Genomic DNA, 19,602 nt, shown 5'->3' with positions numbered 1-19,602 from the left:
CCCCCAAGCCTGCCTTTCTCCCCACACCGGCTGTCACAATGCATAAAGTTTATAAACAGAGACAGAACGGATTAAAGGTGCAAGGAGGGAGGTCAAAAAGAAGGGAAAGGCAGACTGAGGACCCCCCTCACCAACTCTCTCACTGACGGATACCAGTGCCAAGTGAAGGCTGATCACCAAGACCACACCGCTGTGGAAAAAAATACAGAGGACTGCAGGACCAGTAATGTCTGGAAACTAAAACCCACTCCATTTATTCTTATCACTCGTTTAGCATTCAGTCCTGAGCCAGTATGCACAGTATAATGAGGCAGCACAGCGAGGGAAAAAGAGTGGAAAGAGTGGAATACATGGTAGCGTTCGTGGTTTATATACCCTGGGAGCATTATCATGTAAATGGTAGTTACTGTACAGTAAAAACCCTGCTTTTAAAAATGATAGCAGCTGGGCCTCAGAGATGGAGGGATGTATCCTGAACATGAGTGCTCTTCAGGGACACTATCCCTGCTTTTTGCCTGCTACATCAAAGAGCTGCAGTTGAAGAGTCTCCATTTCCACTGCTGAACATGTACTTTGTTGATGAAACTTCCACATCACTCTCTCTCTGATGCCATATAGATGTGCATGTACAGCAGGTGCACAGGTTTGTGAAAATGAACGATCCTGTACCTGTCATGTTTGCTTTTACTTCCAGTCACTAAGATCTACTTAGCACACATTTGGCCTCCATAAATAACTGAAGAGACTTGTGAAGGAGAGCACTATTTGTGAACTTGGGATCACTCAGAGTGTTTCATTAAAACACTGCTTGATAGCACAGTTCATGATTACCTTGATGACATCCAGCTAATTTTATGTATGACAGCTGTATACTATTAACACACTACCCGCTACCACACTACGCACCTACCTTTCACTCATCACCCAAAGCGTAACTCCACCCTGAGCAATACGCACAGCACAACAAAATTTCATTATCTCATTGCCAACCCCTGTAATTTTCCTAAATATGGCAATGACACTTCTTTGGATCAGGAACAAAGGAATAATACTGGTAAGAAAAGGGCAGCTGAGGGCAATTGCTGTAGTTCAGTGATGCGGCATACATGGTGGGCGAAATGTGAGTCATTTTTATTCTAATGTTAACCACTGTTTACAGTTCATGTCTCACTGTGTTCCTCACACACGGACCATACTGTGGCATCGTGTCCATATCAGAGTTAAACGTCTCTGGCCTGGACTGATAGAAGAGGCACTCAGTCTGTCGGCCTATTACAAGTCGATGCTGTCGGCAGGACAGAGTGATGCTGAGGCTCCCTGATGAATACAGGCATGCAAGGATATGAATTGGTTTTGTCTGGTGTCTGTCCATGCATCCAGAGTGCACATACAAGTCCTCACATATTCACCCCCCCACCACCAACACACACACACACACACACACACATCACATATCCCTGCTGAAAGATTTTCCCTCGAGTCTCATCTGTCTCACTTTGTTCCACAAACTCACTTGTGATTTCCGGAAAGGAAAAAAAAAACTGAAGTGAGCATCTGTTTAACTTAGTTCTGCAGGAGTGCACCAGGACAGTCTTTTAACTTGACATCAAAGCTGACCGATGAATATGGTCTCTACAGTACAACCATGAGCCCTTGCTACAGATCAAGTGGAGAAGAGGAACTGTGATTTCTCCATGGGAAAATCTTACAGTAAAGCCCTGCATCTGGACTTGATGTGGAGCAAATCAGCTGAAAACTTCTATCCTATGTGAAAAGGTTAGAAAAACAATTAAAATTACACATTTGAAAAATGGCTTGATAATCCTTGACTTGAAATTTATCAGCCTTGACACTCCCTGTCTCCTGAATGAAAAAAAAACATGACCAATAGGAAACCTGTTAAGAGAAAATATTTTCCAATTATGTATTTAACGTCTAGTCTACCTACCATGTCCATCCAGCAAAACCTTTTGTCTACAGATAGATGCTCATTCTGAAACTGTGGCTGAGAGGATTAACAGACGGGCTAAGAGAGAGTCTTATCTCACCTTGCACAGATAAATCAGACAGGAATACAGCGCGGCTCACACACTGCTCTGGAAACCAGAGGAGATGAAGGCATTTCAACAGAAAAGCCACACACACAGTCTGCTTGCCAGACTGTTTGTTTAAAACCTGCTTTAAGGGTTTACACTCTGCTCTGCCTGCCCTCAGGAATTAGCGGCCAATGGCCACGGACTCCAGTATTGTTTAGAATGGGCAAAATGGTCACCTTGATCTCCTATCCTGTGACAGTTTCCAGACAACATGAGACAAAAAAGCTGTAACCAGAAAAACTTGGCCTCTCCCACCTCTGCATAGCCTCTCTAAATGCTTGTTTTGTGGTATAAGTACAACTGGGAGAAAGCACTGAATTTTCATGCTCAGGTTACAGTCATTTGTAGTCAGTCAACCAGAATTTTCACAAAATGTGACACTGCCTTCTGACTGACATCCACACTGATGTAATACTCATGTGCACATCTTTAAGTGAACGGCTCTGTATCTCAAAAAAAAAAAAAAAGTCAACACTGACATTTCCTTCACGTCTTAGAGTAAATGCCAAAGTGAATGTTAAAGGACTCCTTACAACTTTATGGTCATGATGAATAATAGTTGATGTTCCAAATGAATATATTTATAGTCATATGAGGACAGCTATAATAACATCTGTGTGTCTGGAGGACAAAGCTGACTTTATGTGGCTTTGCCTAAGGGGAAATAGCTGGAATCTCATGTGGGATAAAAGAAAACCATATTTTCTGATACACTTCAAGCTTGAAAGTACTGCAGCAGAAATTCTTTTTGTGGCAAAGTGACTCTAAAAAGAGTCCAAGCACTGTGTGTGTGTGTAATCTATTCATTGCTAGGGACATGTTCCTGTAGCACTGCTTTCTTTCTTTGCTATTCTTCAGCAGTTTCCTTGGAAAATAACTTTGTCACTTTTAGGAGGGACAAATCCTGGACAATGTAGCCAGCTATCAGGAGGTGTAAAATAGTGAATCTAAGTGCCAACTTTTAGGCGAAAAATTAAACTACACAAACATAAGTGTTATTTGAGTACACACAAAATATTTATTTTTTTATAAACAATTTCTATTAAGAGGTGGAGTTTTGTGTGAGTCGCCCCAAATAATTAGAAACTAGTGATCTGGAGAAATAGAGAGAATATGCTAACAGGAATCTAGAGTCTCGAGATAGAGTCAATGTGCATAAATGATGAAATATGCGTGTCTGGTGGACTAAAGGTAAGTGTAATTATGGCCTTAAAGGGATATTCAATGTCATTATGGGACTACTTTAGCAGCTGATTAGATCAGAAATACATTCCCGTTACTGTGATTAATATGCGGAGGAGGTCACTGCATATATTGGAGACAGGTGGATAATAATTTGTATAGACAAAAGTGAAGAGTGGATACAGATGGTGCTGATTCTTTCATCTTAAAACACTGTCATTTATTTTTGCATATGAAAAAGTTCTCTTGCCACAAAGAGGGCATCCTTGTCAAGGTGACCTCTGGAGCGTGAAACATCAATAGATCAGGTGCAGGCCAACTGTTCCATTGAAGGTGGGTAGCTGAAAGGATTCACAGCAACTTCAAAGAAACCACTGGCAAAACACAGAGAAAAAAGGGACTACTTATAACAGTTGACATCAATCAATAATGGTCTAAGAAATGGATTGCCATTCTGTTGACCAAAAGCAGTGCTGGAGGGGAATCTTTATTCTCAGCCTCCACCGGAGTGCGATGGCCATGAAGAGTTTAAGAGCATGAATTACATTTAAGAGCAACTTGCATTGTGAACAAACTCTGCAGTGCCAAGGGATGAAAGCCAGCTGTCAGGCCGCAGCAGCGACTGAGTGCTTCACCACTGAGGACAGTGTCTGTTTGCCAACAGCAAATAACCGCCTCTGGTCCATTTAGTACCATCTCTTTTCCTTTTCTGCAAACAAAAGCAGTCTGCCACTGAGATGACACGAGCTCTTCTCAGTGGCTACCACTACGCCGCCCGATCAAACACGGGGCTGTATGTGGAACAAACCCAAAGCCAACACAATAAAGAACTCTGAACTAACCAGAGTACATGAACACCACATACTGCCAGGCCAACGCAGAGGAATTTTAAGTCCCTTCTGTTCTGGCTCATTTGTTATCCTGGCATCTGTTTTGCATGGAAAAGTGTACATTGGTCATGAAATCAAATTTATGAGAAAAGCAAACTCAACATAAATACCTACAATATTTTTAGACTAGAAAATGTATTATTATATTTGTCAGTTTTAGAGGCATGGTATATTACATTTGTGCGTTACAAAATCTAAAAATGACTACCCTACATTTTGTTGACTTGACTCACGATTCAATACTTGAAAAAATATACCCGACCGGCAGAGAAGGAGGTAGGAAAGAGGTAGGCAGTAATGCAAAAATCAGACTGAGAAACACAGAACATAACAGACTGCTCCTTAAGCCTGCACTTGGTCAAGCAGGAATCAACGCACTAGACCCAGATTATTGCCGTACACTGAAGCCTAAAGGAAAAAAAAAAGCCTAGGTAGGAGAGTTAAGACTGACTTTTGGGAGATATCTCAGCTGGCAAGTGCTCAAACAACCACCAAATGCAGGCACATGTAGCTATAAACACACACGCACTCACAAACAAATGTCACACAAACACACATATCACACTCTCAGGGACACGCACACATACATTCTATGGCAGCTTGCTTATAGCAAGAGAGCTGCCAGCTGTCGGAGATCTTTGAGAGAACAGAACACCACCTGTCTCCTTATCTTCCCCTCACGAGCCAAGAGAGACTCTCCGTCCAACTGGAGCCACCTCCATCTACTCCCTCATCCCAAGCTTAATTGCAGCTTGTCCGCTGTTTTCTATTCAACGATTTATCCCTGTCTTTGTTGTTCCTTCCCATCGCTCCTTCTGTGCGTTTGATCTCAAAGCACAAGATTCCATGCAATTATTTCAAATCACATCAAGGCTTTTCCGACAAGAGAGTAATCTACATGTTCTCGTGGTGATGAGACCTGATGAGGTTTAGATTTGGGTTAAGGTGGACAGTTTTGCCAGATGTTGCTCTTGTTGTTGCCAGATAGGAATTTGGCCATCAGGTCAGTGACAGTGTGCGTATGTGATGGGGTGCAAGGTCAACATATCTTTGTTTCTGTGTTTAAATTATCTCACTCTTTCACCTTTCTCCTCTCTGTGTCATTATTTTGCTTTTGGATGGCTGAGTGCAAACAGATTGACAGAAGACAGAAGGCAGACTGAAGCACGGGCAAACTCCAACCACCGCTACAACCGGCTTTGCTGCTTTCTGTGTAAACAAAAGCCAAAGTGATACCCTTGCATAACCTCAAGAGTGAGCATGCAAATTTTGGTCCTAAATGATAGCGCAATCAGTCATGGGTGGCAGCACTGAGGTTAAAACAGAGTTCCTTAGCTCTGTCACAGTCCATGTGCTCATGAACCATAGCACAGTGTTGGAAGCTTTGCTTGAGGCTGTAAAAACAGGCAAGAGTTCTTTCAATCTGTGTTGGCAGCTAAAGGGCCACCAGTCAAATAAAAGCAGAATGTGCAGTGTCCAGGTAACCAGCCACAGTGAGAATGTGTATATGACGGCAGTGCTAATGGGCCGGAGTTCCTCTGAGAAACACACACACAGACCTTTCTGCTCATACTGTATACACATGCACACACTGCACAGGAGCACTTTAGTCTGGGAAAGGGTAGTGGAATAAATGAGTGATGGCCCAACCAGCTGTCTGGGAGTTAAACAATTGTGGAGGCCAGGCTGATGTTTTTCAGACAACCTGAGTAGTGCTATAGCAGATGGAGGTCACCACTGGGTAGTATAGCTAAAATTATCCAAACAGCTTAGCATGAATTAAGCTGGGGCCCTGGGCAGGGAGCCTGCATCCCACAGGATTGAGGCGGGTGCTGGGCAGGGAGTACCAGGCCAGTAGAGACCGGACCGCAGCTGAGGAACAGTTTCATAAAATCAGCAGGGTCCCCTCTTTCTCAAAGCAGTCACTCCAACTCCTGAGGTTGAAAATGAATTTACATGGCAGTGGTGAACCTTGGGTAATGTGATTAAATCTTGGTAACACACTGAGCGATGATTAACTTATTCTCTACCCTCTCTGTGCCCTTCCATGCTGCTTCTTGCATCTCTGTCAGGCAATCAATAAGCTATTATAGCTCCAAACAGTGGGACAAATTAACTTACAGCTCCACCTGCAGAGTCGGCACTCTCCCCTAATCCCATTGGCAGGGAAAAACAAGACTGGACTCAAAGGTTAGGTCCCGAGATCATCTGCTACCCCACCATGATGATCGGCACGATGCTCACAGAGAAAGTCCAAACATGGCACTTGTGGTTACGTGGTAGCTTTAGGGAAGTGGCATAGTGCTTCACCTTATTAGAGAGTAAGTACATGTACAACAAGGGGATACTGGCTAAATATGTGTTGAAAACTGGGTTAGTTGAGTATCAAATCCTAAGCTATTTTTAGGGAAGCGAAGAACTCTGGGAAAAGGACTAACTATATGCTGCCCAGTCACTGAAGGGCTTTATATCCCATCCATCAGATGGAAGCCAATCAGCTGAATGGAGCTGAGGCACCATTGACAGATTAGAATCTAATACTATTGCAAGAGAGTGAGAGAGAGAGCGAGAGAGAGCGAGAGAGAGGTCTGGAAGGAAGAATAGAAATGTCACCCCAAGCCTAACAGCAGTACTATGGTCATACAATACTGGGCCTCCCTGAGTCAGATGTCAGCTATTTCAAACTTACCCACAGCAACTGACTACTGTTTGAATTTTGAATGGATCCTCTCTACTTTTCTCCTTTTACACATGACGTCCCCCTGTCTGTCTTTTATCCAACTCTTCACAGTATATGGTTACATGGAGCTCCTTTTGTGTCTTTGCCACACCCTGTTTAGAAAGGTCACGCAGGCACAAAGAAGAGGTGAGAGTGTATCTGTTCTATTCATTGCTCAGTCAGGACACCCTTCTCCTTATGGTCCTAATTAGACTTGTATATGTTTACATACACTCCATTGAGGATGATTATGTTCCCTGCCTGTGTAGTCAAGCCTGAGGTGCATAAACGTTCTTTAAGTTAATAAGATGAGAGACATGCTTAAACAAGTCAAGTTAAATTTTGCAGATAAGACCTGCATACTTCCATTTATGTTCACTGTTGGCTTGTTGCTTTCACAGTTCATCCATTTCTTTTTATGCCCTTTGTCATTAGTGCATCATTACTGTAGTAATGGAGTCAATCCCTTAATTTGTAACTTGAGACCTTGTGTGTTGAAGATCTGGGGCTTAGAAGTGAATTGCAAGCATTACAGAAAGGTCAGGATAACAGAAAACTTGTATGAGAACTATGCTGTGATAATGAGCCACAACTCTCGTTCATACAATCCTTTTTTAGGACAAGCTCTTATGACCGGGACACAACAAGGAGAAACTCATTTTCTTGCAATTGTTGCTTTAATGATCAGATTAGCTCCCACAGCAACCAAGGACAATTAGAAGACAATTGAATGCCATCATGTATCCCCTGTTTGCGTTTGTCATTGACTGATGGCAGGGCTGTGAATATCTGCAGTCAGCAGCAAGTAGATTGCATTTCATTTGTAGTCAGATAGCACAAGGCAGATCATTATCAGTGTTTGGGTCTACTGCTTAGCTCACCAGCTCTTCCTGTCGGTCTTGCTCCAGGCTCAGCGACATGCTACAACTCTGCTAAAATTTCAGAAGTCTTTTTTTCTCCTTTTTTCCATCTCGTCTACTTCACAAGAGTCTTGGAAATAAACCATCACTCATGCCTCAGTCTTTTCCTCTATATCAATTCACAGGAGACTGAATAAAAGCAACATAGTAGGGATTAGGCAGACGAAGGAATAGAAATGGAAAGGAAAAGAAGAGATATAGCACAAGTGTGTCCAAGACACTCTTTCTTGTTCTATTTAGTGCACCAAACATGGACAAAATCAGCTTGTCTTCCAATGGCTACTGTTGGGCAACCAAAACTCTGTCTCTCGACACCCTCCAGATCTACAAATTCCAGATACCATCCATGTCATGGATAAAACAGTGAAGTGTGCCATATACTTAAAGCCACAGTTCATTGTCAGAAAAAAAGTATCATAACTGGTTTAGCTTCATTTTGCAAAAGCAACTCAAACTGAGAGTCAGAAGGAAGCTGAAAAAACCATCAGTAGATGACACTGGTGAAATTGGTGGTCTGTCTCCTGGGAATAAACAGTGAAAACAAGGGCAAAAAAAAATACAAGCCATCACAAGGTTCATACAGGTTCACCTTAAGTGGACTGAGTGTGCCCCTTGAGCACATTTTTCTAACTTTGCCAAAATGTTGGCAGAAAATCCCCGAAGTTCCAGTCTCCAAACCCCTTAATCCTCCCTAACTCCATCGTCTCGGATCGAGGAGCATGATAGAAGGTTTCAAGTGAGGGCTTAACCCAGGTTTAATAACCAGAGCATGTCCGCAGTGCAGAACACCTCGTCATATGACCAGACACCAGAATGCAAGCACGTATGCACACGCACGCAAACCTCACAGACACATAAAGCACATACGCACAACCTCTCTGGCCACAGGAGAGGCTCAGACCAAGAGGAGATTACACCTCACAACTAGACTAATACCCAGGTCTTTGCAGAAGAAGCGGAGATTAGAGTCAGCAGCATACATTCATCTGGTTCTCACAAGCACTGGCACACAGCTTACCACCAAGAACATTTATCACATGTGGAGCAGAGGCAAAGATACACCTAAAACAAATGTGGAAACATGTTGATAAAAGATGCACATAAAAAAATACACTCCCTGAAATGCACACACACACACACACACACACACACACACACACACACACACACAATAGCTGGTTTGAAAGAGCAGAGGAAGTGAAGATATTCTGCTATCAGTGGTCCCCCTGAGTACAGGTTCACTGGACTCAAGAGCTCACATACTACTGTATATCTTATCTGCTCTAGACTAGCACTTCACAATGTTAATATCATACTTCACTATCCCGGAATCCTGCACCCATCATACCCATGATCCTGTTCTGAACCATAGACAGGGGTAAGGGTTTCATAGAGATGAATATGTAGTCATTGTGGCGACCAGAAAATAAAGCTCAGACACACAAGGGTTTAGAGAAGTGTCCAGACACCCAGATAGAAAACGGTACAAGACATCCCAAGATATCTGGGCAATGTCACTGCGTAAATGAATAGACTGTGAAAACCTTTACAGAAACAGATGAAAGTGCTTAAAGTGGACTCCATTAGTCAGCATTTCCTTCTTTGTTAGCAGAGACCAACCATTTTTATTTACATGAATGCAACCTGAGAGGAAATCCAAAAGGCAAAAACAAAGATGTCAATGTGAAACAGCTGCGTTCAGCATTTCCAGTGAATTTAATTGTTTATTTATAGACAGAGAAATTAATGATATCTAATAATTAAATATCTATTATTCTAATGAGACAAGTTATAAGTTGCTAACATTTCATGTTACCACTAAACAGTAGCTCATCCATGGGCTCTATATTTATTGTTTTACAATGCAATTTCCTCCAAAATTCCACCTGTGACAATCTGATAATACAGATGATAAGATACAGAGCCGGAATCACAAGGAATCACATGAAATCATTTCTTGCTTTGTTAATTTGTGTTTTCCTTGTCTCAAAATCTCCAGCTGTGCCTTCATCCTCTGTTTTCTGTAGGAAGAAAAGAGACAGAAGGAGGGATGAAGGGGGGTTCTGGTTTACTTTCAGAGGTCACGTCTCCCCTGTCTTCCCGGGCCCAGTAGGCTGTCAGAGACGGGTGGACCATGCAGTGATTGATGGGACTTTTGGGCAGGTTCCGTTACCCATGTCTGTATACCTGCCCCTTTAGCTCGTGTACACCCTCCTTAATACAACACCCACTAGACATTGTTCACTAGACCAGTGTAGACACACTGACAGATTGAGTGAATCAAGCCCATACACAGCCACACTCACACACTTCTCAAACACAGGAAATCTCATCTAACCCAATCTATCCAAGGTTTCCTTCTTCTATGAACCAATCCATTCATACTACTTTCTCTCACTCTGCAGGATGTGAGATTTTCTTTGGGCTTGGGGCCATTGTTCACTTTAAACCCACACAAAGCACCTAAAACTGTTAAAAAACTGTCCTGATTCTCTGCTCTGGCTCTTATCCGCTGTTATGCTGCTCTCTTTCTCTCTTTGTGAGCATTTTCAGCGCCTGGCCTTAGATGTAGCCAGTAGTATTAGTTGTGGCGATGGAGGGCTATGTGTGGGCGAGTTTGTGCTTTTGTGTTTGTGAAAACCATGCTCTAAAATCCCCAATTCAGTGTGACATTTGACATTTTCCTTTTTTTTTTTGCATGACCAAAAGAGACACAAGAATGCTCTTTCTCTTCACTCCGGGCTGCTGTCACTGCAGAAGTGACATCTGCATTTTGAGTCACTTATGGCAGCTAATATGTTCAAAGTTTTAAGGTATGTGTCCAGGTCACTAACATGCCATGAGAAACACCACACATTTTTGAAATGCAGGCCTTGTTGCGCATCGCAGAAACCCTCTACTCGAAATGGCATTAAGGCATCGACTAAATGCAGCAAATAGATGCTGCAGGTTTAATTACATGGATTGCATTGATTTATGCAAACACGCTGAAGTGCTAAATATGCTAGGATCAACAGACCACACGCAACATGCATGACAAAAATCACTCTCTGCATATATGGATTGAGAGAAGACTAATTGAAATGCGTGTGCTAAACATATCTTAGACTGAGGTTTTACTGCAGACTAGGCTGACAGTTATGTCCTGGGGGGGCGAGTGTAATTAGACAGTAGCCAGTTGTGTCCCATTTACTGTAATTTCAACAGTAAGAGCACTGGACTGAAATAGCCTTGAACAACAGCGTACACGCAGCAACTGTTCAGAGCCTGATAAACTGAAATTAAAACATAATCTATTAAATGAAGAGACATGGATTTGTAAAGCCAGTGGCACACATGCAAAACTTCTTACACTGGTATGAAACAGGATCCAGTTTTCACACACACTCACAGAACACTGACTGTGGAAGGGTCTGCATTCCAACATAAAACAGATTGGAGTGGAAGCCAAGGAGAGTCTGTGGTGTGGAGCCCACGCCTCGGCTGCATGTTGACTCATGAAGTAGACCCTGGCTGTGCCGTTTGCACCAATTTGCTCTGAACCTCCCTGAGACAAATAACTGCCACAGAGCTGTAACACACTCTGCCTCCAGTCCCCTGGCAGCTTGCCAGCACGCTCACTGCTGCTTCTGCTGGGGTTAGCTGTCCTGATTTTTTTTCCCCTCCTTCAGCGCTTGCTCTCTCATTCTCTGCTGTTTGTCTCCACCTCATTGACTCATTTTATGTTTAGAACTCCTTCATATTTGCAGAGCGGGAAAGGGAGGTTAAAATGAGTTCACAAGATGCCCCAAAATAACACAAACAGAGGGAGAGGTGTGAACACAGAGCTGTGCTATATTGCTGCACTTCTAATAAGTTAATGAAAGGCAAACACCATGACAAATAAATAATTACTGTGCTAACAGGTAGTGAAAAAAACATTCGAGTCATAGGCCTTGTTCTGTTTCAGGGGGTAACAGTGAAATAACATAGGAGGAAAGAGGAGACGTGAGTGAGGGCAGGGATGAAAGAGAGTAAACTAAGACGTAATGTGTAAAGAGGAGGGGTTGTGCAGAATGGGACAACATAAAGACCCCAAGTCTTTGAGAGCCAACAGATGTGCTACAAGAGATTTCCTGCATGAGAGACAGGCAAGTCCTCGAATCAGTGGGAGGTGGCCATGCTGCCTTTAGACTGGTGCATGCCAGCCAACTGTCCTCCGCTCTGCAGATGACCCTAAGACATGTCCCCAGATCTATCAGAATGAACTCTACCTCCTTCAATACATCCGACGCCCTGACCTTTCTCCACTTATCAGAGGGTCAGTGAAGCCAGCTGGCAGAACACGATGACAGAGATTTCAGAAGCATCAAGATCAATGCGATTCTGAGATAAACTTGGCTGAATACAATCATATGCAGTGGAGCGAATTCAAGTAAACATCCCTTCACTCCTGTTGTTAGTGGCTGTAAAAAGTAAACCCTGTCTCTGGAGAGAGAAGTCTGTGTGTGGATATGGGGCTTACAGCCAACCCTGTGTGGTCAGAACTGTGCAGTCAGCCAGGCCACTATACAGCAGGCCCTGAGGTTATCGCCTGCTCGAGTGGAGCAGTGTGCCGTCCATTACCTCACTTTGCTATCTCTGCATCCAGGAAAAGGGAAACAGGCTATTCATAGAGCTTATCAGGGCCTCACGCAGAGCACTGGACAAAGGAAATTATTGTGAGACATCACAGAGTATACTGTATAAGGCACACATATTGTACCTACATGTCTGTCAATAGCTGTTAAATTCACTTACTTTTTTTAGCATTTTGTTCAGCATTTGGAGAAAACCTAAATGGCAGATGCATAGGGTAAGAAAATGTAATTGCAGTGTTTCAAATACATTTTTAGTAACTATAGAGGACAAGTTTCAGTATGGCTTTACTTTTGGTTCTTTATCAACTGGCAGCCGTTGAGCACAAAGGAAGTTCATTATTTGACGTCAACATCTCAAATACAAAGAAAACAATAACATAATAGGAAAAGAATCCTATCTTGAGCCTGTTTGAATACACAAGGCAAACAAGATTCATGGTAAATGCATTAGCCCAAGCTTTTGGTTAAGAGTCTGAGATACAGAGATTGTGGGCTGCACTGTACATGTGGTTAATGATAAGCCAAACAAACTGGGTTAGTTCGCATAGCCTGACAAAACAGGATTTGTTGAAAGTTGGATTATGTTAACAATCGCTGGTGAGTAAGGGAAACTGTAAAAGCCAGGCTCTTAGAATAACATCTCCAAAAAGTTGTGTTTTTAGCTTTTAAAGCGAAAACGTTCGAGGGGGAGAGCAAAGCAAAGTAAACACAATTAAAACCACAACTTCCTTCTTCAGAGTTTCATTGGAAATTAAAAGCCCTTAAACTGAGCAGTACAACTCATAACAGTTAAGGCATGACAAACATCTTTAATGAAAACATGGGATCAAAAATGCTCTAAAACTTTCTTAGATGTTCTCGTGAGTCAGATTTGTGGCTTGTAGTTTCTCCACTTTGGAGTTTAAATGAAGCCTTGTAAAGAAATATCAGCGCGTCTTGGCCTTTTCTTTTTCTATGGACGGGTTCCATCCCGGTTGCTCCGACAACATAATTATATGTAGTTAAGCACGAGCTGCAGAGAGGGGAGTCAGAGACGCTAAGTAAGCGAGGGGCAGAGAGAGGGCTGGAGCACAGTGGCTTGTCATTATGGGTCTGTTTGAACCTTATACAGAATAAGCAGGCCAAACTTGAGGAACAGCCAGTGGTACTCTGTACTCTGGTCCTCGTGAGTCCTGCCAACTGTCTTGTTTTTTCTTCTTGAAAAACCCACCTCTGAAATAAACACAGTATATCATCTGCTACTAGGGAAAATATTTTCAGCATTCTGACCTGTGGGTAACTTGTGATATTTGCCAAACAATTGAGTCTTACTGCATTACTTTATATTCATATTTCATGAACTTGCTTTGCCTCAAAAGTAGTTTGGATAATTACATTTAAATTGTGCAGAATTGTAATGCTTGGCTTGCACTGGGCATTGCAGAACGTATGAGGACAACACACCAACTGGACCACTACTAGCTCCACACTGCATTTCTGCAGCTCATCCCTTTGTATTTCTACACTTAATTTAACAGCAGGGCTCAAGTAATACATCATAAAAACACAGTGTATGATCAAGAAGATCTACAATCTGATATGTCTTACTTTACATTTCACTAATCTGGCACTGAAGACAGAAAATACTGAAAAATGCATTAAGAGTAGAGCCATTTAACACCTGCAGACTAATACAGAAAGAATTCTAAACTACACAGCAAACAGTACAATTCTATCTGATCGACACTTCAAGACTATTATCCTAAAAAACCTAGGAGCCCAAGCTCAGCCCATCAACCCCACACACTCACATGCATATCTACACTCACATGCACATATCGAAACACACACACACACACACACACGATACTTTCTTTCCCCATCTTGATTAGATTACAGTAAGAGGGTTGGTGACAGCCTCTGGGCATGCTAGAAGAGTGGTTGATATCTGAGCTCTCCTGCTCAGTCTTCACTCTCAGCCAGTCAAGAGAGCAAGGAGATAATATATCTGAAGAGCTGATGTCACCAACGAAAGCAGCCTTTAAATAATCATGGGAACAAATTTGTCAACACAGGTCTATGCTCACAAAAACACTAAATGGTTTAGAAAGATTTTTTTCTTCCTACACTGCATAGCCACTGAAATATACTCCATGCTAATATGTCTCCAGCCTGCTGGCTGACCCAGGAGATGCTTAAATCCACTTTAAATCAAAGCTGGTCTGTCATTGCACGAGTGTAACAGACTATAAAAGGAATCTCTGATACTTCAATGAAATGAGTGGGAAAGCTCTTCATTAAAAGATGACTAAACACAGATGCAATGATTGCATTCCTTTCGATATAAAACCTCATATCTATCTTTCTGACAAAAAACAGAAGCAGGGCCAAAACAGAAAGGGCTTTGTTCCCATTGTAGCCTCTGACCACCTACCAAGGGTCCTTTAGAGAAGCACTCACCCTAGAATGATCAGGCCACTTCTCCCCCAAGGCTCCACAGGTCTATGGAGACTGTTAGGCCAAACACATCCTGCCCATCTCCTAAGAGATTATCCAACTCAATGAACACATTGAGCACAGAAACACTGGAGGAAACTGGAGCCTGCTATTCAGCTGCATCTAAACCCTAACTCTTCCATTCACACCCACACTAGAAGCGAAGAAGAAATAAGAAGACATGCTGCACTTACTGGCTACTTCCAGTGAGGCATTGTGGCTCACTGCCTCTCCTAGGTAGTTGCGGGCAACGCAGACATAGGAACCTTCATCTGGCTTGCTCCGCCGTCCATGGACGATGCGCAGAAAGAAGAGGGAGCCACTGGGTAACAGCATACGCTGCGAACGGGGATTGTCCCTGTCCGTTTCCACCCGTTCTCCATCCTTGTACCACTCCACTGTTGGGGTTGGCCGCCCCTCTGCTTTACAGTTGAGAGTGGCAGGCTCCCCTTTGGAAACAATCAGGTCAGATGGGTGCTCCACAATCCGGGGTGGGGTGTCCTCTTGGCGCAGACGGGATCCTGAGAAGAAATTACAAAACTGAATGTTTACACCAGGATTTATACCCTTTGAATAGATTTTAAATACCTTACTTAACTCTCTCATATTACATATTACTCATATTATACAAAGGGCCCTGAGGCCTGATGTTGTAAACAGCTGTACCTTATTCTCACTATAAGTAACTGCTAACTGATAATAAGGATCTTTGCTATATCTAGCAGAAATAAATTTACCATTCAGGGCTAGTATTCATTTAAATACTTCAGAGTGCTAACTGTATCTATGTTCATATTCTGGTTTTTGATTATAAGGTCAGAATGTCAACCTATTGTGCCTTTTGTTGCTTTTTGATCAGATCCAGAGACGCAATACTAGAATGAGTAACATACTATCCATACCATGGATACTGATGCTCCACAAGTATGCATCCTCACTCCTGCACAAAATTTACTATATGAGGATCACACTTGCATGCAGACAATATAATTTGAAAGTAATGAATATATTCTTTAAGGTATAATAACAGGTATTGCTTATGCAAGCAATAAAGGCCAAATAAACCACCTATCTGTGAGCAAGTCACCCTTTAATTACATCAACAGCTCATTCAGTAAAGCTTAGCACTGCTCTAGCTATGTGACTCTCTTATTTCTCAGATCAAAGAGCAAAAAAGAAGAAAAAAGGCAACAGTAAACAAGAATATGACACACCTTTAAGGCAAAAGGAAATTAACAGATAAAAGATAAGATACAGATGTATGCATAGCTTAGTGACAAAGCATGAGAAGCAGTACAGATTATACTTTTGAAGAGAGACAGAGCAGCTAACAGCAGTGCCAAGGGGGTTAACACCCCAGTGCTATCTTAGGTCATTACTAGTGCTCTCTCCGACCAGTCAGCTGTGGCTATCAAACCTGCTTTACATGCAAATCAGCTTCCTGTTGTTAATTCCTGAAGGGTGGGACCTTGTGGTAGTGAATGCATTGTGTACCTACACACAATAGGTTGTGTATGTGTGTGTGTGTGTGTGTGTGTGAGAGGCACAGACAAAGAGAGAGAGTTTTTCCCCACTTGCCATATCTCCCAGCATAGGGCCTTTGGATCCCATTCAGCACCAATTAAAGGGAGTCGAGTCTAATTGGAGGCACAGGCCTGCAATTAATTTACCCAGCATCCCATGAACTTGCCACACTGCCTCATTTCTGTGGCCGCCGCCCACCCCCACCCCCCCATTAGCCTAGAAATCTGGTGCTGAGAAGGCATCTTCTTGTGGTTGCCTTATCTTTTAGGTAAAGTCAGCATAATCAATGACAGCTCTGTGGAAAGATTAATCACTTCAGTGCAAATGTGTGGTGTGGTCAGTGAAATATAATTAATCCAGTACCCCAATGAAGGACATCATGATCACGAGCCTTTTCAGGTCATTCCTAAACATTTATGACTTTTTGACTTTTTTTTCAAAGGTTTGGCATGTATCTTCTATAGCTGTTCTTCCATGAATCTGATGCAAACACTGAATGTTCCCTTGAGACTTGATGCAGGCTCCTCTTTTAGCACACAAGTGTCATGCTTATATGCTGCACATGTGTTTTCTAAAACTACTGATCGCAAACTGCAGAGGATGTGTATGGATGAAATTATAATAGAAAAACTAGATACTCTTAATAAGCAACAAAATACTCTGCTGGTTATTTTTTTGGTGAGAAACAATTAAATGATATCCTGTGCTTAAGATGGATGAATACGTCAGATTCAGCGCAATACATTTTAAGTTGTAGAACATCGTATTCAAAATTTATCAGTAGACTAATAACCGCTCTATTTATTTAAATCAGTTTGTGATTACTTAGTGGCAACACAAGTAAGACAAAGTCTCACAAAGGAAGCCTTGCAAATCTGAAAGTGTTTTGGTCCTCTATGTTATTCTACTGATACTCTGTGGGTATGAAAACACATCTGCAAAGATTAAAGCATTTCTGAGATGCAGACAGAAATAGACGGCGAGTTGGAGAGAGCACCACATAAAGCCTTTAGCAAGAATGAATTAGTCTGCCATCTGATGCTGAATAAAGTTTATAATATATATATATAACTGTCCTTCCTGGCTATTGGAGGCGCCTCAACAAGCACTAGGCTAATTAACCCCCATTTGTAACCTGCTCCCATCTTGAGCTTTTGAACCTGCAGACCATATGCTAATGAGGACCAGCCCTTTGGTCAGGCAGCATACTGGAGCTTAGACTTGAACTAACACTCCTCAACATGCTTTCACACACAGACCCCTTACCACTACAGCAACTGCACCACTACCATCACCCCCTTCACCAGACAAGAAAGGCTAATATGTTTTATTAAAGAGGACTTTGAAGAGCTCCGCTGCTATCTGCTCTGCCTGTTCGCTTCCTGATTTAGATAGCTCCTCTCTAATTTGAAACGGTCTCAAGTTTGGGGTTTTATAGGGGAGCCATTAACTATTTAGATGTGGCCTACTGTGAGGAGAGCTGTGCAGCCAGCAGTGCTGTGTTTGATCAGTGTCTGTTTACATGATTACTCTGGATCTGGATGATTAAGATTCAGGCTGGGAATACAATATACAGAAGGTTACAGTATCCTGTTACAGGGAAGCTGCTAAGAATAAGCTGGTAAATAAATATTCATCAACTAGAACTCTAATAAGTGTTTTGTGTGTAATTCCTGGGAGGCTGCATGTGTTTTGAGCAGTTAGTGGGTGCAAGCGCATATCAGTAACACAGTGATATTATGCTTTCCTTATTCCTGATTGAATTCATCGTGTGAATGTGTCTGTGCTGATCCCCACACACTCTTTGAGTTATCTCAGTTATCTCAGCTCCATTACCTTTGCCAGGGAAAAAAGTCATAGGTGGCATTAAAGATTATTCTGCTATGGCACAACACTTTCATGCCCCACTCTTACAGGCACATGCTTTTAGAAAATGGCCAACAAGCTAACTTCATTTCTTCCTTACAGCAGGCACAGAAGTCTAAATCTGAGACAGAACCAAGAGAATAACAGAGAGCACTATTTTGCAGCTCTGTTCACTACTGAACCAAGCTGTTCAGCTCCTTTTCTCGCTTTGAGTCATCTAAGCCTCCATTATTTCAAAGCGCTGCCCTTCCTTCTCCTTTGCTGCTTTCAACCACCCTCTCTCCTAGTTTCTATCCCCCTCTCCCCCGCCTTCTTTGCTTCCAGACAGAAAATGTGAGATGAGCTAATGCAATACACAGCCTCACCAAAGGGAAGCTGGGACTTCTACTGCAAGGATCTGATCGATTTGAGCCTGGGGCAAGATTCTCCTTCTCCCTTAACCCTCTCACTTGCTGGAGCGCTCTATGTTTCTTTTTTCTCATTTACTCGCACACACACACACACACACACACACACACACACACACACACACACACACACACACACACACACACACACACACACAAAGTTAAACTCTGCTTGAGGGAGCCTTTGCGTGCTGTGGAGGTAATTAAAAAAACCTACAATTCTCAGTGACTTTTCTTGCACTGCTAACAGCAATCTCAGTAATGAACAGCAAACCATGAGAGCCCAATTGCAACAACAAGCACACAGAACTGAAGAGCCCCAGAGCCATATCAACAGCCACCAGACAGTGTCCAGACCCAGTGAATGACCCATACAGTGTACAGAGTGTGTAGACCTTGGGGGTGTTTGCCCACTGTGGTATCCACGGCATTTTGCCCCCTCCAATCATTAATAGACTGGGCATGATCACTAGATTTGTGATGGTCAAGAATCCAAGATTATTTGGCTGTCCATTAGATAACAAGGCATATAATGTAGATTAACAAAATATTTTTACTACCAGCTTCATACTGATTCATCTGCATCTTCAGGCAAAACCTGATCTTCACCCAGCAACACAAGTTGATGTACTGTGCATCTGTGCTTGACAAGATAAGCCTGCTTCCTCAATCTGATAAAAAATTATATGCATGAGAGACAGCTTGCTACCTATCATGCAAATATACTGGAACATAATGTGATATGCTGAGCAGGGCCCTTGTACTCCCTTTGGACTTCAATGGGGTTGGAAGTCAGTCAGATTTGAGGATGGTGAAAGAAACTAATGGAAATATTCAAGATTCTTGTTTTACTGTATTAATTGAAATGGTCACGATAATTAGGATCAACAGTTATTAACAACAT

At 42.4% G+C, this 19,602-nt stretch overlaps 1 protein-coding gene across 7 annotated transcripts in view; it reads right to left on the bottom strand.

The window, feature by feature from the left end:
* Positions 1–19,602, bottom strand: part of robo1 (roundabout, axon guidance receptor, homolog 1 (Drosophila)) — a 290,091-nt gene that overhangs the window by 90,824 nt on the left and 179,665 nt on the right. For all 7 annotated transcript variants that reach the window (XM_046389557.1, XM_046389563.1, XM_046389560.1 and 4 more), the window contains one exon: positions 15,096–15,422. In XM_046389557.1, coding sequence (XP_046245513.1) covers positions 15,096–15,422 — 327 coding nt within the window. The remainder of the gene's footprint in view (positions 1–15,095; positions 15,423–19,602) is intronic.

Source organism: Scatophagus argus, chromosome 5 (genome assembly GCF_020382885.2).
Source record: "Scatophagus argus isolate fScaArg1 chromosome 5, fScaArg1.pri, whole genome shotgun sequence".
In the NCBI taxonomy this organism is placed as follows: domain Eukaryota; kingdom Metazoa; phylum Chordata; class Actinopteri; family Scatophagidae; genus Scatophagus; species Scatophagus argus.
This window is presented reverse-complemented; position numbering and strand designations above follow the sequence as displayed.